Consider the following 25,677-nt stretch of genomic DNA (forward strand, 5'->3'; position numbering starts at 1 on the left):
ATGAGGTAAGGTTTTTGTTTCCACAGGGTAATGTGTTACTGGTTCTGTGCTCTTCCTGGAGTCATCATGACCTCCTTCTTCCCGTAAACATCTGTACTGCCACCACTGTAAGACTTTCATTGTGACACAGAATAAAAAACTCATTATTTAGACTTGGTCCAGTACAACTTCTGGACAAGTAAAACACAAGTTCTGAAAATGTTTACAAGCCAATTGATATCATAATTTATGACTGACTGGCATTATGGCCTAAGAGCATTTGCATTGTGTAACCTGTAATCATTGGCTACTTTTTACACCCGACAACGTCATTACAAGTCCTGCATGCCATCTTTTCAGTACAGCACAGAGCACTTCCTTCCTTTCACAGAGAACAGCCATTCTTCATTGTGACTGACAATGCAGATTTTAATAATGAGGAAAAGAAACGATGATAGACTTTTGCAATAACAACCAGAAAGAAAAAGCCTTCCAAATTTCCAGAAACCCATACCTGGATTCCAAATGTGCTTAATCATTCCCGTGTTGAATCCATGATATGCCTGTTTCTAAAATCAGCTGTGGTCTTTTTGTGTATATAGGGACGTGCAAGAATAATCTACATACACAATTCAGATATCCACAGATAAAACTGTGATGCAAAATATGCAAATCCAACATTTGAAGTTCTAATATTTCTTAGCAACTATCTTATATTAAAGCTCCCCCATGCATTCAAAAGGTGTGCTGAAGAATTTCTTATGTGAATATATGGATCTTTAAAAGTTAAATAAAAACATCTCCTCAAAGTTCTACACTTCTCATTGAGAATATCTGTTCTTTGCTGTCCAATGTAAAGTCACGTATATTTGATATTTGAACTTTTCTTTTTTTTTTTTTTGTCTGCAAGACAGATGTATCCTGATCATGGAAGTATCTTGAATTTAGCAGTAGAGAAAGTGAGCTAAGAATTGCTTTCTTCCACAGTTACCCTTTGACAGCATTTAACAGCAACTATTTCAAGAAATTGAGTCAGAGCTCCAACATTTTATAAAAACATATAATATATTCTGCATGTTACACTTGACAGGAAATTTATGTTTCTCATGATGCACTGTCCTATATCCATGATATCTAATTGCAGTAAGGAACACCAGAGTTCTCTTTTTGTACATGTAAGAGATCCCATATGTGTAAGAGATCCCAGACGTGCTGCTCTGTTCACTGCTACCGCTTACTAATTGTCTGTTAAAATCTGACCTTTCTCCAGCACCAATATTCCAAGTACATGAAATGCCACAAACAGACTACTCAACCTTTGAGGCAATATCTTCCTCTTCTCGGTGTTTGTTATGTCTATGCTGACATATCAATACAGATGCCATTTATCATGAACACTTCAGTGATTTTTCTTCTCAGAGACTCTCTGACACATTCTCCCTTCTCAAGAAATGCTCAGGCAGAATAGGATTACAATCTGTAGTGATACTGGCTGCCATGAAACTGGTAGGCACAAATAATACTTTAAAACAGTATGTGTAAAATGATAGGGGAATTAATATATATATAAATAGTCAATTTCAGAAGATAATTAAAATGACCATTAATATATCTATTTCTAGATATTATTGCTAGCAGTACAAGGAGGTGTCAAAACACAGTACCTGCAGTCTCTTTTTGACCTACAGCTACTTCATTAACACATTTTCATAATAGACTGTCTCTTTTACATTATAGGAGCCCAGAAGTAAGTGTCCATATGGCCTACCAGAAAAATTGTGGATCTGATCCTGACCTCCCAGTGTCTTTTTTTGAACCTAGTTTAACTAATACTACAAATATGTTTCTGGAAGTTTAAAAATATTAATTTCTTTTTGAAAAAAAAAAAAAAAAAAAAAGATTGGTACTTCAAACACCTGCCGAGTACAAGCTTTCACTTGGTCATCCTAACTTGAGTAAACGTTACTTGTATTACTAAAATCAGATTTATCCCTTATAAGTAGTAATCCATTAGGTTGTTACATTCACCAATACAGTAGAGGCCTAACACCAGAGCTCATGACAATAAGCAGACTGCTGATTAGGCAGCAGGAATGCAAATTTCATTTTGCTAAGACCTGAAGAATTTTTTTTTCCTCTCAAGTGATAATTTTTAACTTTATTCAATCAACTGAACTATCTTCCTTCCAACCTTAACAATTTTGTACCATTACAAATAACAAAGGCTGAAACAAAGGCTGGAAATGTAAATTTCACATTTTCTAATAGAGTGGTCAAGAAAACTCTACAGGAAAATTGAAATGGCCCTCACCCTCCTTTCTGTTAACATATATATAATTTTTGTTCAGGCACAAATGCAGACTGTGTAGAATTTCCTTTGTAAGCATGAGAAGCAAACTGATAAAATAAGCATTCAGCGTTACAGCATACACTTAGAAAATGAAAGAAATTAAAAAGATTGTCTCAAAGCTGTTTCTCTGTAAATGTCAGTGAGACACATTTGACTTGTCATTGGAACATTACAGTTATGAGTTGGCCCAACTTCAGGGGAAAAAAAAATCTACATCCTACAAAACAGGCACTGGTCCATTAGATTCCAGTAACACTAGGAATGGAAGAGTTTTGTTTGATTTTAGACTGACTTTTTATCTCACTCACCACTAATTAAAATTAAAACTATTGCAGATACTTCTTGTCACTTTTTCTGCAAAATATGTTTCAGAGCTAAATTTTATAACTGATTTGATGCCTGATTTTCCTAGTGATGCATAAAGTTAGAAAAGGGAAATGAGTGTATTTTAGCTGTGTTTATTTTTGTTTTACCATCAATTTCTATTTTTAATTATTATTATTTTATATATATATATATATATATATATAATTATTATTATAATTAAATTCATGCTAAGTACTTATCCTTAGAAGGATCCTACAGTCTGAATTGCACAGGTCCTTATGTTTTGCATAAGGGAGAAGTATTTACTTCTGTGCAGTGGTTTCATAATCACTACTTATCACTTTCATTGACACTCTTCTTTTGAGTTATGAAATGCAGAAACTGAAGCAACTCCTGTTGATGCCAGTGGACTTTGGATGCCATTAACACTCATAGGTAAAACTAACAAAAACGGATACTATTTCAATAATAAATATTAATTTAGAGATGTTTGCTTTGATTTATAATACTTATAAAGCATACTTTATAAATAATGCATAGCAAGACGTAAATACTAGATAACATTACATAGGGAGAAAATTGTAATTTCAGAAGGCCTCAGATTTCCAGGATTGTAGAGACAAAACAAAACAAAAGACCAAAAAATAAAAAAGGGTAAATAATCTCATATCTGCTGTTAGATGACCTTGAAAAGAGCACTAAGTTCTTCTAATTCTCTGATTATATTTTCAAGAATATGATAATTTTACTGTCTCTGAATTATTTGGTATTTCTGTGAACTGTTCACATTGATATAGTATACAACATCTTGCCATGTCAAAATAGCACCACTCAGATACTGTTAAGGTAATGGCAAGCCATCTGGATACAGATATTATAAAGAGAGAGTTGCTCTCTCTTCAGACCGAGGACTAAATTCAAACTAAATGAAAAAGGAACAAAAGGAGATATGTCCCATTCTAAGGATGAAGGCCTATCGAGCTAACAAGTGGTAATCACTCAGCTGTCAGCAACATCTGCAGACATCACACAGCTGAAATACTACTTAGGCACTAAGCAGAAGTCTCTGCAGCGTTAATTCACACTAGGTCACGAACAGCAGGATAAGGTGGTTCTCAAAACGTGAGATCCCTGTTACCTTACCAATTGCTTGCTCAGCTGCCTGCATAAATGAGGTCAGGGCAGGAGCAGTGACCTGTCAGCCAAGCAGTGCTCTGAGCTGCACAGTCTCTGATGGTGCAGGAGATCAAAGAGAGAAGTTTTCTGAGTTCAGAGAGAGTTTCCACAGTGGAACTACCTTTTTTTTTCTTTCCCCAGAAACAGCAGGTTGCATTGACCCTTTGCTCCAAGGAGACAAAAGTCCCACTCCTCAGCGCAGTATAGCATATCCTCATCTGATCAAACTCTCCCCTCAAGTCCTTCAGACTGTCTTACGTCCGTAGGTGTTTCAAATATTGCCATCATGCCTCTTTTTCCCTCCTTTACCATGTACTCTCCTACACATCCTAGCCTGTAACAACCATATGTTTCTACGCTCCACACATGATTCCTAAAACCCCACCTCCAACTGCAATCACACTGAATGCGCTGATATACTGTGATGCAAAGGACACGTAAAGATTTAAACATTATCCTCTGTTGTTTTAAATTTTTGCTGAATGAGATGGTGAATTTTGGGAGCATGACAGGGTGCAGAACTGTGCAGTGAATGGAGGGTTATAGAAAGGTATATCACAAATGAAGTGCATGTTTGCAGTAATATAGATATTCACACATATATATATAAAACAATATATGCACTTATCAATACCGTATGATTAAGTGCCTTGAAAATTTTCTCAGAGGTTTTTTTTTTTTTTTTTTGAATTAAGGTTGCCAGCATGGAAGTCTCATTAAATTAAATCGAACTTAAGGAGGTCTCTGCCTTGGGATCATATGTGTTTCAGCCTTTACTAAAAACATCCAAAGGCTCCATAGGCAGGAAACAAAGGCATTTCCAGTTTAAACAACCCATCCCCTGCCACAATATCCATATTTAATTATTTGAAGGCAGATGCCAACTTATTTACATGTAATCTTGATCAAGTTGAGAAAGACAGCTTATAAACACAAATATTTTAGAAAACTAAGCTCCTGTTTTACCTCATCTTTTGAGCAGAGAATTAAGGCAATGTTCACAATTCTACATATATTTCTAATATAAAAACTAAAGCTTCTGGCAGCCAGCTTAAAGCATGTGATACGGCTGTGATAACAGCTTTGCAGAAAGACACCAAGGACACAGACATTCAGTATATAGGAGTTTGCATACTATTTATTTTCTCCCTGGAAGAGGTACTTTCAGTATCATGTTGTTATTCAGGAAATTAGCCTTTGAAGGGAATACTTGTTCACAAAATTTTCAGAATGCTCAAGGACAAGTGAAGCTGTATGAAAGCAGAATTCAATTTATAATAAAAATACAGAAGAAAGTTTCATAGCCCAAAGTACACTGTGATTAGCACATTTAGTTGCAGACTAATTTTTACTGTTATGAATTTGTTTTACAGTAGGAATGCTATGACTTTAACTCTCCTCATGTTATTTTACTGTTTACATTGCACATACACGTCATGCTATCTTTTGTGAGTTCAGTATTTTTCTTCTCATTTAAAATAATTATTTCTCAAGTTTTCATTTGGTCTTAAAAGATGTCCTAAAAGAAAAGCCTGTGCAATAGAAACAAAACACTATTTGACAACAAAAGAACACATTTCTTTCTAGCAAAATATGGATTTTCCATACCTATCCCTCATCAACACCAAGCGTGACATGACTTATGGTATATGAATATCTGCCCCGCCCCCCCCCCAAAAAAAAATCAGCTAGCTTTGCTTTCTGTTTCAGTTCTCATATATATCCAGTAACCAATGGAAGATTTTTGCCAAAGTAGTCTGGTCACAAAAGTATTCTCACCTGTACTCTGTACAGCCACCTCCAATAAATAATTATACTGACATTTTTGTTAATATTATCCATCTGCCAATAGTCAGAAATGGAAAACTTCACCTGTTCCACTGCTAAAAAAAAAATAAAAAATCAACCTTTTATTGCAATAATCTGTAAAGGTACGTTATACAACACCTTCCTCCTCCCACCCAGCCTGAAGTGCTCCTTTTACTTGTTCACTTTTTTAGACAATAAAAAAAAATTATGATCCATGGTAGAGGAGCAAAATATTTTCATAACTGTGCTCCCCTGCCTAATGCAAAAGAGGAGAAAAGAGGTTATATTTCAAAACGTTATCTGGTGAGGGAACTGGCTTGGTCGTTAAAGGAAGTGCTAGCCAGATATATTGTACACTTTGCTGTAGCTACATTGTCACACTCACTAATACTACCTAGTTACTAACCCAGAATTCAAAATACCTTTTTTTCTAATGGTTTATGGATGTGCTCTAAGCGTCTGCAAGAGAGAGGTAACTGCAGAAGCTGCACCGGCTCAGCAGCTCCAGAAACACTTCACTGTGCCCAAGAACATTCAGCATGGACTGGACCACACTGGGACTCTGAGGACATCTCATGTCCTATACACTTAATAACAGTGCACTTAATAATTACACTAGCTAGATGAGTATTTCTAGCTAATTAGTTCTGGATATTACTTCATTTTAGATTGCAATGATTTTAGTTATTTCCCTACAATATCCCCAACATGAGCATGTAGTTTTGGTATTTGATATAGAAGTAACTCTGACATGTGGGGAGGTGCTACAGACTTTAAAAAAAAAAAAAAAAAAAGAGAGAGAGAGAGAGAGAGGGAATGAATGAGATGACGCAAAAGAGTTCAGATTAAAGGAGACAGAGTAGATAAAAATCTCTCAGGGAAGGTTTAGCTGGTCCCATCATGGGTTATAGGTATGGAATGGACGACCTCTTAAGGTTTCTTCCTGACCTATGAAACTGTGGTCTTTTGAAAAAACATTCTAGCTATTTCATGTATAAATCATCTTCTCCTAATCTGTGATCTTCCTTTGATTAAGGACAGGTAAACTAGTTCAATTTCATGAATAAATCAGACTCTAACATTCAAGCTAAGCATTTTTTAAGGGTTGGGAAAAGGTTTCCGTTATTTTTCAAGGAATCATTATTTCATTGTATGTCAACAACATTTAATTTATTTTACGGGCAGGAGTGCTGAAATTCTAGCACAATATATTTTTCTTGAGCCAAACAAAATCTGCAAAAACCACAAGCATCTTGTAAGAAAAGTTATTCTTGCTCATATTTCTTAAGACACACAAGGTTTGTCAATTTAACAGGTTTATTCATTTTCTTATGTTTCTTAAAGCAACTATTTATATTTATCAAACCACAAAATAATATACTTACATACAAAAATAATGTGTGATCATACCAGTAATGCTTTGTTAGTATTCAAAGCATTTATCATGTGTTAATTATACTTCTTTCTTACTAATATATAAACATAACACGGTAATATTCTGCTGTATTATGCACAAATTCTATGTGCCACACAAGCTCATCAAAATAATTTCTTCACTTTTGAAAATAACAACAGAGGTTTTAATTGAAGTGAGGTTGAAAAATAGAGGAATGCTGAAAGAAAATAACATGTTTTGAACTTACAAGGGTGTGTACATATTTGTTACATGTTCCCCCTTCTCTCTCATTCACTATTTCAACAAAGAGGTGAGACCTTCCCAAAAGCTTGGAGATCCTCCCCTGCAGAGTGGGTCCATCTTTCCTCACTCTACCCTCCTCTCACAGTCCTCATGCTTCCAGTTCTAGCTGTCAACCCCATCTCACCAAGATCCCTTGCACATGCTTGCACCTCGTCCTTTCTCCATATTTTGGCTAACTTGACTCACCACTACTCCATCCTCGTTTCTGCTTGCTGTCCTGAGCTATGAGAGACTGCTTGCACTGTTCCTCACAGGAGACTGAGACCTGACCGTAAGCTGGAGCAAGCAAAAAAATCACCTCTGTAGGAGAAGGGAGTACCCTGCACACCTATGGTGCTCTCTGCTGTTCCACCACTCGGCTCTGGATGCTGTCTCTCCACGCCTTCCACCCTGCCTTCAAAATACCATCCAATTCCTCATCCAATGGCCCTACTGACCTCCTTTTTTAAAAAGAAAAAGACTGATAGTTTAACTTTTTTTTTTAACTTGATAAGCATTTGTGAAAGTGAAACACACAAAAAAAATATAAGGGAGTAGCCCTAATGTAACGATATTTTCACAAAAAGTAGTTCTATAGAAGACAATATTCAGATCCAATGTAAAAAAAATCACGTGAGTATCTGGTCTATAAAAATATTCATGACACCTCTTACCAAACAGAAAATAAAATGGAAGAGTAAAGTACACAGAAGTTATGACATTGGTCTTCCTGATGTATATATTCTAATTAGCTCAAACAGGAAAAGAAATGCTCTTCTATTATACACATTTTACTTTCCAATCATACAGTTTGATTTTCAGTTGAACTAGGAATTATCTCTTCTCTCTCATCTGCAGGTTCTTACATATGTACAAACAGATGTCTTTGGCTCAGTTTCCCTCCTTGTCAGTAAACTAAATTCACTATTAGAGGCCATAAATCAAAACACTCGCAACTCAATTAAGCAACAAACATGATTAATTAATTAATCAGTCTATTAATTATTCAAATTGTATTTCTTGTACATCTCACACACATGAATAATCCAGCCACACGGTTTCTCAGTGTGTCCTTTGATAGTCATCATGCTCTGGAGAAGAACTGTCCCTTTACACTCCAAAACTCCAAGTGGATAGATGATGCAGATTCTTTTTACATTATTTCAGCCAGGTCATGTCACCTCCACATAACAAAAATCTTTCAAACAAAAGACAAGTATAAATTTAGCTTCTGCTTGTCAGCTGAATCATAATAAAAACCATAAAAAAATCACTGCGATGCTTAAGAACCTTTCTGAGGTTAGTCAGGGTCTGCAAAATTCCCTGAAAGTAGATACACTGATTATGATGAAGCCCAAGCTTCTGCAATTCATTTCATTTTTCAAAGCATCTAACATTTCAGGTTTGCAACTATTTTGCTTTAACTTGAAAGGCAACAAGAAAAATAATCTAGACAAATCTTAGTGATCTGCAGATATAGGAAGGAACTTCAAAGGAATTGCAAAAGGTGTTCTGCATAGCCATCGAATACAAATCATCCATTTTATTCTCATTTCAGTTTCATAATGCAGACATCTCATATAACTAATGTAAAAGCCCAAGAATATTTACCCATATACCTACATACGTCAGTATATTGCAAGAGGGATAGAACTGAAAAAGCTGACTCAAATCATCTTTCAACACGGCTTTCAAGAAATAATGAAATATCCCGAGGGATGACCAAACAAGTTCACTGTAATGTTATGCCTGAACTCTGGTTCCTCTGTAATCCGTACAGATGCCAGATGAATAGTAGACATTTGGGTACATTCTCAACACTTGCACTTTCTGCTCCACACGTGACATTTTTCTAATGACTAACACACAAGAAAGCAAATTCTTCATGTGTCATCTCATAACCACACATACTTCCTAAAATGTCTTACTAGACAAAGCTGATTCGTGATCTCCCTTCGCTCAGGAAGAGGTTCATAAACAAAGCTTATAACCAGTTTCTGTTAGTAACTCTTCAGAAGGTGCATCAAATAAACAGCCCTTTAGGACACAGATCTCAAGATACAATTGTGTTGTATACAATTCTCCTTGATTTTCTACAGATGTGGCAAGATCTCCAAACATAATTTAGAAAACACATCTAATGATTTGCCATTTACATAAACTGAGAAGCCAGTCTGTGAAATCAGATTACCATCTTGTTAGCATGGTTTGCTGAAGTTGTTCAGAAACTTAGTGTAACCATATAAGACTCATTAATATGTTAATAAGCTATTAGATGTTATTAATTACCATAGGAGACACTATTCCTCCTGTCTCATTGGCTGCAGATCTCCAACACTTCAGTGTTTATGTTCTGCTGAACCAAGACAGTAGAGATACATATTTCTCTCTGCACAATATCTGCACATAGAAGAAGAAAAGGAAATGGGAGGGACAGAGCCCTCTTTTACACAGCATGACTACCTGTTAATTATGGGCTTCAGTGGAGTGATACACATTTTGGTGTACAACACTGCTTGTTAACTCCTTTGTATTGTGGTCTTGGATTATGCCTTCAGCCCTTTTCGAGTAGATACTGGTAACAAGTGTGCTTCTGTCTGACTTAAAAAGCATTTGTGTGTTGTGGTGCCGAGATCCAGGAACACTGACTGCCAAGGCACATGTATGCACGGGGGTTGCGTTTTCCACAGACCAAGCACTCTGGAAAGATGTAATTCCTCTGAATCAAAATTAAGGAGTAAACTTTTTTTTTTTTCCTTAATAAATCATGGGATGGGAAGAATAGGCTTCTTGTTACATCGCCTTTGAGAGCTCAGTTTACTTCCCTATGCCTCAGTTGCACTCCTCATAAAACTAAGTTTAAGAAACATGCTGTGAAAGTCAATTAACTATATATCTCAAGAGTCTTAGGATCCTTGACCATAGGCAATAAAAGCTTAAATCATTCAGATTTTTTTTCAATCTTTTTTCCTATAAGCAGTTCACGTAGCTGTAATACGCTTGTGTTACATGTACTCTTGAAACATACCAGATCTTCCTGTTAACTTTCTCTTAATTACTATACTCTTTCAGAGCATGAAAGGTTTGAAGAAAAGTGCATCGAACAGCTTTTGTTCACCTTGTGCCTATGCGCATACACTATTCTGTGCACGCATTAATAAATCTTGTCATATATGTCAGCGTATGATCTTGTCATATATGCCAGCCGTCACATGGAACTAAGGTAATATGAAGATTAGATTATCTTTTAACTACCAAAAGACCTAGAGCAAGATGATCTTTCAGAATCACAGGCACCACAACACAATCCAGATTATAAACAACAAATACAGTTATGAATTTCTGGAAATTCGGAACAGCAATCCTATAGTAAAATTTCAACAAGTGAAGGGAATCCAGTTGAATATTAATTAAGAGAAGAAAGCGTTTCTACAAAATCTCAACACACTTAAAAAACAGTTTGTCCCCACTTCTTCATTGTCACCATTGATGGGGCAGAGATGCAAGTATTGGAAAAAACAGTAACAACTCACTGACTGGAAACAACCCAGTAGAAGGGAACACCATGAGAAAAGAGAAGCATTTCATATGAAGACTACAAGGAAAAACAGAATGACTGACAAACTGGAGCACTGGTGTTCTCCCTTCTGTAAACTGACACACTGAGAAGATTCCTTTTCTGCATTTACTTGGTTTTCCAGAGACTTAAACATTGCAGGTAATTTTTCTTGGAGGGAAGGCATTGTCATTTAAAAAGTTTTCAGTTTAATAAACCATTATTGCACCTACAGATGTACTTAAGGCATTATATTGATGAGAATAATTACTGAATAGCAGTGAGTTTTTAATTCTCTTTTTTTTTTTTTTTTCCCCTGAAGGAATATTGATTTTAGAGATCAGAAATAGTTCTAGCAATTCTGAAGAAACCTTAAGTTACAAAAGCATCAATAGCATTTATAAAGACAAGATATTTGCTGATGCTATTTTTTCCCTTCCTAATAATTCCTGATATTCATTTTGCTAATTGGATTGTTTCTAAGCATTGACCTGATGGAGATTTTTCTTAGAACTAATATAATATTACGATGTTGTTACTTAGTAGTTACTGTCAACTCAGTTAAAATTGTCGCTGCTCTTGTGTCCTATTCTAAATTTATCTGTATTGAATTTCACTCAGTCTTACAAGATCCTTCTGCTGCAGTTCTCTACGAGTGGTCTTTCCAATTTTCTCTTCTCAGTAGCTTTGTACAATTAATGAATTTTTTCACCTGACTAATCACTTTTTTTTTTTCCAAAACAGTTTTTAATGTTAAATGGCATATTTATGTGGTTTTCCCCACATACAATTTTTTTTGTTTTGTTTGTTTGTTTTTCTCAGATATTGAAATAGCTTTAGATGTGAATTTGTATACGAAGGTTACTGGTTTGGGTATTTTCTTCTTAGATTCGTCAGGCACACGTGATTAATTACTGTTCATTTGTTGATTTGCTCCATAGCCTTTTGCACTGGTGCCTCAGTTTGATACTCTTCCTTTGATACATTCTTCATAAACGGACTGTGCTGTACTCCCCAAGCTTTCCCATGGTAAAGAGATTTTTTAAGAAGTCTGTTAGCTTTTTTGTTTTGTATTTGCAACAGCCTTACTTTGCTCCCTTTACACCTTTTATACCCCAGCTGTCTTTTGTCACAACAGTCTCTGGCAAGCTTTCTTATCCTGATATTTCTAAAGAAGAATGTGGGTTTTGTTTATTTTGTTTTGTTTTAACTGCAAGCTTTTCTTCAGACTTTCTTTGACACATACTTCTGTGATTTACAATTAATGAAGTTTTTTTAGTCCTTTATGTTTCTCTCCTTTGGAAACAACCACACTTTTTAACAGACTGCCTGTATTTGCCTTCCCTACTGTGCCATTTCTTCATTCCAACTTCCTTTAGCCCTTTACATCTTTCTGGCAGGTGCTGTGCGTTTGTTTTAAGCATTACATAAGACTTAGTCTAGCCTAGAAATCTCTTTTGGAGATTTCATGACTAGTTCATTTATGAAGCAGTCATTTCTTATGGCTAAAGCCTTTTGATACTGGGGTTAAGCCTCAATGTAAAATTTATCTTGTTTTCCAAGAAATAAGTGAAGTCCTCCATTACTGCTGCATTTCTCCTGCCTCTAGAAGCCAAAACACATCATTAGAATTTTGATATTCTTGTCAGCAGCATAATAAGAATGTTCTTGGAGTTTTAACATTACATCTGAATTGTCCATAGAGATGATTTTTCATTTGCTGACATGGTTAGGTTGTTGTGATTTGACTCAAAGCTTTCAACAAGGGTGTGCAAACATTGCTTCTGTGACATTTTACCAGGTCTAAAATTATACCCCTTTAGAATACTACTGAATTTTATGATTAAATTAGTTGTCATTGATAAAAGGCAATGTCTTTTAATATTAAATGATGAAATAAAAGTAGCAATATAAACACATTAAAAAAAAACACATAAGTAGACTATACATCCCAAAAGACTACCTGCTAATGCTTAACTCTAAGCATTTCTGTTTGTTTTGTAAGCATAGCCAATTTAATACGTAATTTCTGTATTTCTCATTTAGTAACTGGAGTAAAACAAGAGTCTTGTTTGTGGATAGTACCTGGCTGATTACGAACACATTATCACAAGAATGGCTCAAGTAGGTCTTTGGACTAACATGAAAAGATATCTTCAGTAGAACTTAATTATTAGTATGTTTCCTATATGGGACTTTGAAAAGCTGCATTATTTATAGTGATACCTTAAGTATCAAATATGCTAATTCATTGGATGATAATAAACCAACCAAACAAATACACTTTGGCAACAGTTCAGGCTTACACATATCTGAAAACAGAACAGACAAGGGCATACCAATACGCCATGGCACATATTAATTACACATAAAAACACGTAAATCACAAGTGTAAATTTAGATGACTGGGACTTCTGCTTGTTTGTAACCTAATGGAAAATTTCAAACTGATGTAAGAGGGAAAAAAAAGATTTGATACAAACGTACACCACATTGGACAGCACACTACTACTCAAGTGGCAGTCTTACAATAAACTCATCTGGCCAATTTACTCCCCAAGTCCATTAAAAATACCTTTCACCAGAGAAACATTTTTGTATCCATTCTATCTGCCATCTTGAACAACTGACTTTTAAAAAATCTTATCTAAATTCTGGAGGGAATCGACTCTTTAGCAAATGGACCCAAGATCATAGGAATACAAAGACAACTTTAAAAGCATAACGTTCTAGCTCCAATCTACCTCTGCTCAGGTTTCTGGCTCTAAGTAGTTGAACATAATCTGAATATTACCTCATCATTTTCTTTCCAAAGATGTTTGTGTTCTTTTTACTTTAAAAAAAAAAAAAAGTTGCAGATGATAAGCTTGTGGGAAGAACTACTTAAATTAAAACTAATTGCTTGTCAAGAACCACCCAGAGCTAATCTTTGGAAGAAAAAAAAAAAAAAAAAAAGAAAAAGAAAAAAGAAAAGTAATGTTTACAGACTGGCAATCTCCACTATAATTATAAAATACCCTATGTATTTTAGAAAAGAAATGTTTACAGAGGTAATTCATTTGGAAATTCATGACTGTGATTTCAGTTTCACAGACTGTAAATGTTATATAATTAGAAACAAAAGGGAAGCTTAAACCTTAGATATCCTCCTTTACTTCTTATTGTCTGACAAATTTTCATTTTATTTAAAAAATGTGTGTGGTCTAGACCAAAAAAAATAATTAAGCATTTTACATAATCTTGATACATCAGCTGAAAGAAGATGTGGGCAAAGTATCTCATAAATCGAAGAAGTAACTGCTGCGAATGGAATATGTTCCAAATCAACCATTGCCTTTAGTGCCATATACAATACATGACACAAATAACCCTTTTTAATCTCCACTATGAGTTCAAGAACACTACAGGCTCAGACAAACTTTTTTTTTTTTTTACCCAGCCATTTTGAGAGGAACTATCAATAAATTGCTGGACCTGAAATCCCTATTCTTTTACAGCCATCTTCATCTTAGGAAAAAATAGGATATCTTCCTGGTAAATAACGTTCTGTATGGCTTCTGAATGGCTTCATACTTCTAAATAAAAAGTGAGAAGATACAAAACTTTCATGATGTTCTTTCTATTTGTTTCACTAATTATGATTGCCTTCCTGCATTTTTTTTATTCTTTGTAGCTTTACACAAAATAAATAGGATTATTTAACCTAGAGTTTCAATCATTACACAGAAGCATTTCTGTCACTGTCCAAAGTAAAAGTCCAGCTAACATTTCATTTTATGAATACATCTTGAATAAGCTGATAAATTAGGGAAGTCATGCAGCAGCATCTTCAACAAGACAAAGCACCTGTGAGAAAAGTTAGAGAAGAAACTGAACATGAATAAATACCTCTCTAAAATAAGGTTGAGAAGGTACTTGAGAAGTAACTGAGATGTTTATTCATATTTGAGTTTACCAGTATACCATCAGCTTCATCACCTATTGATTTAAGATTACCTGGTAAATACCCTTAAAAATGAAGTTACCAAAATCAAGATGAATATAAAAGAATGTAAAATTGTCTTCATTTCCTCACTGCCATATCTCATGGATGCAATTTACACCTTTTTTTTTTTTTAACATAGAAACTATGCATTTGAGATTTTACATAATTTTGGTATAATGCTCTAGAACTTAAGAGGAGCAGCTGAGGGAGCTGGGATTGTTCAGCCTGGAGAAGAGGAGGCTCAGGGGCAACCTTATCACTCTCTATAGGTGCCTTAAAGGAGGCTGTAGTGAGGTGGGGGTTGGTCTATTCTCCCATGTGCCTGGTGACAGGATGAGGGGGAATGCGCTGAAGTTGCGCCAAGGGAGGTTTAGGTTGGATATTAGGAAGAACTTCTTTACTGAAAGGGTTGTTAGGCACTGGAATGGGCTGCCCAGGGAGGTGGTTGAGTCACCATAACTGGAGGTCTTTAAAAGACTTTCAGATTTAGAGCTTAGTGATATGGTTTAGTGGGGGACTTGTTAGTGTTAGGTCAGAGGTTGGACTAGGTGATCTTGGAGCTCTCTTCCAACCTAGATGATTCTGTGATAAACAGAAAAGGGAAACTGTACCACAACTTTGTGCATCTTTACTGGGGCAGGGTGATCTTGGATGGCTGACAGATGCCCACCCACACACTTTCTCACTCCCCTTCTTTAATAGGACATGGAGAGAAAATAAGATGGACAAGCTCTGGCTGCCGGGCAGCGCTGTGCCCTCCTTTCTACCCCAGGCTGTCCCTGAAGCGAGGTGCCGCCATCTTGGCTGCTAGGCCCAGCCGTGCCCTGCGGTGGAGCCATTGGGGCCGGGATGGGGCAACCCCAGCATTGCCCCGCACTGTGGCAACAACATAGCCACGCACACACAGGTGCCCACTTACTGCCATACACGACCTGGTTTGTGGCACGGTGATGAGGACACTGTAATACTAAAATTGCACTTAAAACAACAAAGAGATCAAGTCCTTGGTCATTTATTTTCCACAAACAGGAAGGAACCTGTGATGTGACGAGTTGCCCCAACACTCACTCCAAAAGAGCTCCATAGAAAGGCCACAACTTGGTATGTTTTGTAAAGGTCATTAGGGCAGTCAGGAAAAGTAATACGAAAACAATAAATTATCTGGCTTTCAAAAATCTGCATGGCAGTTACACAATTGGGTGATCCATAAATAACTTCTGAATTCCACACCAAAATACATTTCTCTAAGGAAATAGGAACTGTTTTGGAAGCAATGTCTGGGCAGTCAAGCCTCTGTATGTCCATCAGTACAGATGTGTCTGTGCATGCAAACATCTGCCTGTGCCCCTGGTGCCTGTGGCTTTTGGAGCACTGGGTGATACCCGTGATATATGACAGAAGGTTAGTGGTCATAGTGATAATAATTACTCATTACAACTTTGAAAAAAAAATAGCTAAAGGAGAGAAAATTATTTATCATTAGCATCTACCCTCACTGTAAATGGTCTGAGCAAGGGAAACTCAGCACATTAATAAACACTGCAAAATGTGCAAATGAAACCAAATGATAGCAGGGAAAGCTTTCACTTAAGTTCTTAAATTCACCAAGTGACCACACTACACATACCTACGACTGTGTGTGCTCATGGTCCTTTCAGTTTTAAGACATTTTACATTTCTTTTTTAATACAAACTAGTACTAGTACATTTTACATAGTCCATAGTGCAAATTAACCTAAATTTTGTACAGAAGCACAATTTAAAACACCTCTCTAGTATTCACTTCAGATGCAAACTCAGTCACTTCATCTTCCAGCCCCTGAAGGAACTCATCTTCCTTTGACTGCATGCAACATTATTACCTCATTTTAAAACTAAAAGGTGTTTGTCAAAAAATCACTCATATATACAGCAGCTGCAATGGACTAATTGTTTTAAAAGGTGAAATTAAACTCATACCATTCACAACCTATATACTTTTATGATTTTTTGACATGCACAAAGTCCGTGTGTTCCACAAGGACTTTTGTGTTAAGATTGTCCAGACTGTGGGTATTTCTTAATCTTAGGACACTTCAAGTATCTAATTTAAAGAAAGCACATGGCAATCTCTAGAACTACTTCAACTGTTACAGAATGTCGATAAAGAAATTAGCATAGTTGAGGCTTTGTATCACAAACCAGTATTACTGGAGATACTGATTTTTCAGGTCTGTTTAAAATGATCATTCCAATCTTTTAGATTCTCTCAATCCTCCTCTTGAACCTTTCCAGTGATTTAATTAACATAAGAATATAGACATTTAAAATCTAAACATCATACTCCTCACTACCACTAGCCTAGATTATTTTAATTTTGCCCGTGACATAGCTTTTCTTATTGTCTTCACTGACCTTTTAGTAAAAAAACACCTTCTTGGTTACACAAAAAGGTAGAAAAGAATTTTTCTAACATATAAAGGAATACCCACCCTAAAAACAGCAGGCAACCCCAGTAATGTCCAGCTTCTGCTCTAGTTTTAAAAGCTATACCATTAAATGAACCAAAAATTTAAATTGCTTAACCAGGAACAAGTCTTGTTTTCCTGCTAAAAACTACTGCTAAATTCTTTAATTAATTTATCCAAGAAGACATAACCACCTATTTTCAACTTAGAAGTTAAATAATTTAAACTGTCACACAAAAGAACAAATATTATAAATTTATAAATTTTGATAAGCTAAAACCTATTGAACGGTTTTTACCACTAACTCGATATCCTGCTCTGCCCTGACATACCCCTTGCTCTTTTCCTCTCTAACTTGGGCAATTCTCTAATAATGCATCTGCCCCTTTAGAAAGGGATGAGAACCCTAGAGCACTCTTAACTCATACTCCAAGGAGAGTTGTCCTGGAATGAAACACCATTAATTATTTCCCAAGTTTTCACTTTTGCTTCCCAGAAAACTTATTCTTTTCGTGAAGTAAAATAATAAATAAACAATGAAGAAAAAGATCTAAGAAGACTTACTTGGGAGTAATGTGAATGCTAACTAATTTAGAATTTTCAGAAGGAAGTTAATGTCACACCTATACATGGACAGAGCTAACTACATTTCCACTTTCAGAATGGAATTTCAATTCATCAAAAAACTTCCACTGACATATCATCGTGTCAATCTACAACTCAAAAACTATCATCATTCTGTTGAAGTTGAAAGCTCATCAGAAATTTGACAAAAGAATCTAAATGTATAGAAAACAAAGCATAAAAACATTATATATTGAATTTGTACTACAAACTAACTTTTCTTAGACTGCAATCAGTCTCTACAGTTATGAAGAAAAGTGGATTGGCTCTACATATCAAATAACTTTAGCCATCTGTTTTAGGCAAATAGAAATGGAGAAATAAAGAAAGCTGTCAGAACTCCTTATTCAAAAAAAGTACTTTAAAAAAAAAAAACTAATGCAGGATGTAACAGTCTCAGTCATCTAAAGAGTGGTCCATGAGGACCTTTATGTATACTGAGGACCTTTATTTATATGTATAGTCCTTTGGACCTTTATGCATACATGAAGACATTTATGTATATGTATGGTCCATGAGGTTCTTTATAATTTATGTATATCTATGGTCCATGAGGTTCTTTATATACAGGTATGTAAGGAATTAGTCACAACTAGTCACAATAAGTGTATTCTGATGTTATTAGACATGCTCAGTTTTCATTACTTTGAACCATTAATTGAAGTAAAAGTTTCCACATAGCAAACTGATGTTTTGCAGTACAAAACTGATGGACGGTATAAAGCTTCCTCACAAAACCAGTATTACTTTGACATACAAGACTCGGTGTTGCTGTTTTGACATAAAAGACCAAGTTTCTTCTCGGTGCAATTCCACATCAACTTAAATGAAGTTAAACAAGGTAAACACTTTACCTCATGTCTTTGGTCTGAGAATGAACTTCATTGTGTTCATGCCTTTTTTCTTTTTTTTTTTTTTTTTCTCTCCAGTCTGTCAAGTCAAAATGCCCTTGTCAGGCTGTATATAGCCATTTTCTGTCACAGGACTGCAATGCAAACACTATGCTTCAGGAAACCTCAGATATGGCTGAACTCCCTGGAAGAAAGTCATATTGATCAGGCTGATGAAAGCACTCCCTTCTCTTGAGTTTGATTTTCCCCCAGATAACCTTTGAATGTTTAGAGATTCTAATGTAAAACTAATAAATCCAAAGTAAATGTCCACAGCATTCTATGACAGGTAGAATTTGAGTAATGTGCTCTTGTCCTCTCAAAAACAAAGTAGATAATATTTGGTGAATAAACGTAGGGTTACTATCAGCAAGGAGGCAATACAGGGTGCTGTCTGTCATCAGAACTCAAGAAAAATAAAGTGCACATGTGCATTTTTGTTATGAAAAGCTTTGGGGTAGCAAAGCTTGAGTTAGCTTTCTACAAAAAATAGAAAATGAGGTGGCTAACATGATATATAACCATATAATGTTGCGTAATACTGACCTCAGATTAGACGATAGCAGTAAGATGGAGAGGGGACATATCCTCTGTTTCTTGTTAAGCCTGCTCCCTGAGCGAGTGGGAGACAGAGATGAGAATAAAGAAATAGACATTGTCCTATATAACTAGTATCAGCTTCCCATCAACTTAAATGGCACCAAATCAAGATGTTATTTAGCAATAGTAACTGCAACAAGAACGAGGAGCTGAGTAATCAGAGAGCAGAAAGCCATAATGATAAAAATGGATGCAAAGTATTGTAAAATCTGAGGTTAGTGACCTACACACAATGGAGAAACTGTAACAGGAAATATATATATATATGTCCATTAAAAAGGCTCTACCAAAAATACATAACCCTACTTTTCCAGTGCAAATATCTATAATCTCAGTCTTTCACAGATGAGTTGAGAGGTCCTTTGGAAGAATATGGAGACATCTCTTAGCCTTAAATTTAATTAAAACAGTTAAAATTTTGCTCAAATATTAACTGTATTAATTCAATGCTGATCTTCCCCATTTCTAAGACCCCTAGAAAAATTAAAAAATAACATGAAAATCTCTTTCATACAAAACACATTAAATCTGTGATTTCAAAGTTTGCTCAGCCTAAACTCCACTCCTTTTCATTATACTTGTTTTATTACATAGCTAAATTCTACTGTAAAAATTTTAAGAAGCTACCAAGTCCATAAAAACAACACCAAAAATAGAAAAATCTGCATTTTTATGTTTATTATTTGTGGAACTAGCAACTTAAACAGTAGAAAATGAGATGCACGTTATTCTAGATGCTGCTTATCCCTCTCATTTTACAAAGGCATGAAGATGGCTAACAAACCAAGTGAAAAATCTTTAGACTATACCATCTACTATTTCCTTTTCATTTTCTTTAACTTAAAAGAAAAACACTTTTTATTAGAATAGTTTTGGAATGGTTTGCTAATGTTTAAAGTGCTGAAACATATGCTTTATTTTATGTAAACCTCTAACACTATGTGAAGGCATTTTAATTATAAAATTCAACTTTTGTTTCTTCTTTAGCATTTATTCTGAAGTATATATTTTTCTCTTCCTGTCATTAAAATTGAGATGTGAAATTGTCTTGATATGATCAGAGAAGATTAGATTCACTCTCCTGTTTTAGAACTAATTTCTTGCAATGACACATCACCATATTATGTTGAAAAGGAATTTTGAATTTCAAGTTTGTTATTCTGTATTTCTGTTTTCAAGAGTAAAATAACAAATTAACGAGCCATTAACTTGAAAATGCAGTACCTGGGATTTCTTTCCTTATCTAACTTTTAGTACATTGATTTCATGACTTTTTAAACAGCTGTTCTATTCCTCTTCCCTTTCCTATATTCACACACATTTTCAGCTGTTTCTTAATTCCTTAAATCCACTATCAACACAAATCTGAAAGTGTTTTTGTATTACTGGTAAAAATCTAAGAACTGAGTAATGAGTCACTACATCTGCCCACCAAATTTGGGAAGAGCAATTATTGAAAAACTATACACAGTTGAATACCTGAAAAGCCATTCTTACTTGCCCTACAGGGGACATTTGAAGTGGATTAAGAGGTATATATTTGATATTGCAGAGATCCAGAGGGTCCATGGAGAAATCAAGTGTCAATCTTGTTCATTATATTCCTTTGCTATTCCCTCTAATAGCATGACTCACTCAGACACAAACCAATATTGATCTTACTTTTTCCACTGCACATTTACTTCTCTCCCCAAAGTAAAAAACATAGTGAATTTGTAGTTATGACCTGCTTCCAGTGCAACTCACTTTTAAGAAATATCACAGGGACTAGACTTACTGTTCTGGAGACAAAAAGACTCAAAATGAAAAAGAATGTTATGGACTGAAACATGTACTCTTCTGTCTCCTAAAATTCTACAGCGCAAGTTATTCTAGGTTTCCTCAGGAGAGTCTTCATTCCCCTGAGCTGCTGCAGAGAACAGAAGGGCAGTACTTGACTGCCCATCACCTCGTGGTGCATTTACTAGCCCTGCCTCTTTCAGTACTTGTTATGTTTTCATTAGCATAGTTTTCATCTGGGAGATGCAAAAGACACATTTTCTCTTGTGGCTGAAAGCTCAGTTCTGAGGATTCAACTGCTTGCTTGAGACCAGGGTGTTTCATCCTGCTTAATCAACTTTCCTCAGTTTCTCCATTGCACACACACACACACACAAACACACAGAGCTGAGCATTTGTCTGAATACAGTTAGACACTACAGAGCTATTCAGGAAGTTTTCAAGAACACCTCCTCAGATAATTCATAATTTTTGAAAAAGAAGTCACTATGGTCTTAAGTTCTACAAAAATATTCTTTTCAATACCAACCTGTTTCTGGAGTTCTCTTTTCAGGCAAACGTACCATGAAACATTGAAGACTGATCCCAAGTTCAACAACAGAGAACACGTTAAATAATCCCAGTACCCCAGAAAATACTCTAACAACTACAAAAGGTTTGTTTCTCATTTTTACCCCAACCTCGTTTTTCCAAGATCTGTGCTTTGCCATGTTCCTATAAATTACCAATACAGATTAATTTTACACAGATTTCCAGTCTCCAAACAGAGAAGTTAATGACTGAAGAATAGAGATATGTTTGACATTAAAATATAATGATGACTTGTTGTCCTAACTCTTGCTCTATAACAGATGATGGAAGTAAATTAATCCATCTTCTTGACAGTCATTTCATGATAAGAATGAGAAACCTTACCATTTTCATTGCAGGCCTATCCTATTCTTGTCCTCAGTGTGCATTTCCATGACAATGACTGTAATCATTATAACAGCATTGTACATAATGACTCTGCTTTCTGTGATGTTACTCCCAAATTGGGTGTGAAAAATGTAAAAAAACAGATATCAAATGGCAAAACTCTCACCAGTGCAGCAGAGTAGCCTACAAAATTAATAATTGACAGAACTGATAGGGTGCTGCTGCTGAACAGAAGCCTGGAATTAAAGGGTGATGCTCACATCCCCTTCTTTCATAATGTGAGGGGATTTGCATGAAAACGTCTTGCCAAATTAGTCAGGTCAAATGAGGCCTTGTGAGGTGTGCATTATTAAATGTAACATCAATAAAACATTGATTTTTCAAAATGAAAAGCAACTCATGCACAATGACCACTACTGAAATTTTGTTAATTACTAATATTATGTCAGTCTCACCCAGTTGTTCCTTTTTTCTGAATTAAAAATAAATGCATGAGCAAAATGATAGAACTGTGCTGTAAATCAGAACCATCACAACACCATTTACCAAATATAAAACAGAGTCCTCTTTTAAGTCCTACAAAGCTTCTGGGAAGATGAACTTACAAGTGTTGTGAAGTGCTCAGAGTAGAAAATGAAGAACCCCACAGGGAATTTTTACAGGAAAAGGCGGGGGGGAGTATTGGTAAGTACAGAGGAAGAAGTATCCTCTGACAAGGCATGTGGTCACATTCTGACCACAAAGGATTAAAAGAAATCCTATTCATTGATCTCCGTAAATGTAGCATTAATTTAGAGGTCTGAGGATGAAAGAAAATATATAACATTCTCATAGGAACATAAATTTGAAGAAGCCATCCTTTTGCATACTGTATCCAGGTCTCTAGTCTTACATGCAATCATGATTGTAACTGCTTTCATAAAGACAAGCATGATTTACTTTGAAAGCTGCTTAGAATCATATTTGCCTTTTTTAAGGTAAGACAGCAAAGCCTGTAATTGATCTGATGACCAGATCTTCCTCTTCCTCTGTCACTTACACCTGACAAATCAATAGTGTGTAACAAAAATTCATGATATTATTCTGTATGAGCCTTATCACACTGTGGTCCCGAGGTTTACTCTGTATCTCCATTTAACAGTCTTCTTCATGGCATCTATCTCTTTCCAGATAATGTTTTGATTCTCCTACGTAGCTCTGTATCAGTAACAGGTTTATAGAATATTTCTTCTATTCCAAAATCATACATGAAAATATTAATCAGTCTAAGATAAGTCTAGAGCAATATGCCCTCATCACCTCACCTATTTTAAAAGCTTGTCTATCAATGCAATCCATTATCTTGATTTATAAAAGTCCCTCCCCAGCCTAAATTTTCTATACAATGTTCAGCACGCCAAGTACTTGGTATTTTACTAAGGTTGGCCTAACAAAATAGTCGTGTGTTTTTTTTTGTTGTTGTTTGTTTTTATCTTTGTGTTAACAGTATCGTAAACAAAAATGCTCCAGTTGCTATTTTTAGTTCAAATGATATTGTTCATATTTGAAAGCCCTTGCTACCAGGCATCTGTGATTTCAGGAGCTACTAGTTTCCTCAGATATTTTGCATATTCTAAGAAATGATTTTCAAGATTCCCATCTTGCATGCAAACTGAAGGCAAAATGAATAAGTTCCTTTTCCATGCTTTATCCCTATTAATCATATTTCCTCACCCCTCTTATTCAACCTCTTTCTCCAATTTCATTGATGATAATACGAAATTTTATGCTGAAAGACAGCATGCAGGGGGAGAAAAGCTTCATCTGTCCTATGTCTTGCAATAAACCTATACATACACTTTCTGTTATTTTAATGCAAATTTAAAACACAAATTATGTAGATAACATTACACATGATAAACTAGAATTCAGTTGGCCAGCCTACAACTGCATCAGGATGAACCTTACACCTGACACTCGCTCACTCACTATGTAATTCAAAATATAAATGCGGGGCCTGTTGGTCCTACAGACTCCTGATGAATTGTAACAAGTAGTATATACCTCCTGCCTCTCATTATACGAAAGGCACAGAGAGATTTCCTTTTGGAAGAGCACTTTTCCACCCTGCCCTTTATGTGGACTGAATACATTGTTGAACCTAGACTGTATTTATCATATTCCCTGAAGTAGAACTGAATCTTACTCTGAAATAGTCTGGAAAAGCCTTTATGGCTTACATATTTAAGCATTATGTATTTGAGGTTCTACAGAATCTGATACGAGCACCAGCTGCATTCACTCCATGTTCAGTTGAACTCAGAAGAAACACTGTTATCATACTTTAATATCTTCATCCTGTTTACTTTTGTTAATATTTCTGCTTATAATAAACAGAGAAAGTATACATAGGGAACAGGCAAGCTCACTGTGCATATATAAAGCAATCTGAGTGGTGTTAACCTTAAAAAGGTGACATATAAGGAGATACTTGGTTTTACTCTATCTGTGCCACATTTCAGGGGATGGAAAAATAAAAACAAAAAGGCAATGACCTTACCTTTCCTACATACTGAGGATCTGGTCCCATGTGTTCTTCTAAAACAAAGAACTGATTCCATACCCATCCACGCTTGGGACGATGATGCACTTCTGTTTCACCTTCTATGTGTTTGGTTTGATTTCTAGTCACCTTGATGGAGCCATGGTGAGCAGCTCCATAACACCTCTGCACAAAACAGAGACAAAATAGGACTGGGCAGATACAAGATGTACTTGCAATTCTCATTGTAGGATAAGGTTCCTGGTCAAAGTTTTCTTTCTTTTGTCTTTTTCAGCTGTAATCCTTTAATAAGTTCCCGAGATGGAAGGTGAAGCCTCGTTCAGAAATACAGTCCAAAATGGGTTTTTCTGCGTGTTCATGGTTTAGCTGCCCATTGGGGTAAGCTCAAACTATATTTACATTATGAAAAGCTGACTGGAAAAATTGATATTTCTTCTGAGGTCTTCACAATAGAGCTCCACAGCCGACCATTTTCTATCTAATAGGGAAAGAAAAGAAAGCCACTTACTCATCACTAAAACCAGCAATTTTCAGCTTTTTGACCTTAGATTATATTCACAGCTGCACTAGCCAGTCTCTCAAAGACTCTCACTTTAACTAAAATTTCTTTTCATCCCTTTCTGTAAAAATATTTTGTGATTGTTTTTATTGAAATACCTTAAGAATTAGCATGGCTCTTCCAAGCTATGGGTAACATAGCTTAGTAAAAACTGGATGATCCAGGATAGTTCTATTGGCTCTTAACTACAAATCATTGATCTGGTTTTGTAGTAAAATAAAATCACTACTACAGTGTCATTAGACATATAGCAATTGGTAGTTCATTTCAGATGAGTTTTTGATCTTGCATATACTGCACAGAGATCCAGCATGGTGAAAAACACCAAGGCTATGACGGCTTTCAAAGAAAAGTGTCCAAAATGGGCTTTGAGGATTCTGAGTCAGTAGGAGAGCAGGGTCATAATGTGCATTTTCACCTCCTGTTCTTTACTTAAACTCCAACCAATATCATACTAG

The 25,677-nt window shown here is 35.6% G+C and overlaps 1 protein-coding gene across 10 annotated transcripts in view; it reads right to left on the reverse strand.

The window, feature by feature from the left end:
• Window positions 1–25,677, reverse strand: part of CDH18 (cadherin 18) — a 548,781-nt gene that overhangs the window by 157,625 nt on the left and 365,479 nt on the right. For all 10 annotated transcript variants that reach the window (XM_040548564.1, XM_040548563.1, XM_040548562.1 and 7 more), the window contains one exon: window positions 24,658–25,138. In XM_040548564.1, the coding sequence (XP_040404498.1) occupies window positions 24,658–24,885 (228 nt within the window). In that variant the 5' untranslated portion in view covers window positions 24,886–25,138. The remainder of the gene's footprint in view (window positions 1–24,657; window positions 25,139–25,677) is intronic.

The sequence above is a fragment of the Cygnus olor genome, chromosome 2 (genome assembly GCF_009769625.2).
Source record: "Cygnus olor isolate bCygOlo1 chromosome 2, bCygOlo1.pri.v2, whole genome shotgun sequence".
NCBI classification, from domain to species: Eukaryota; Metazoa; Chordata; class Aves; order Anseriformes; family Anatidae; genus Cygnus; species Cygnus olor.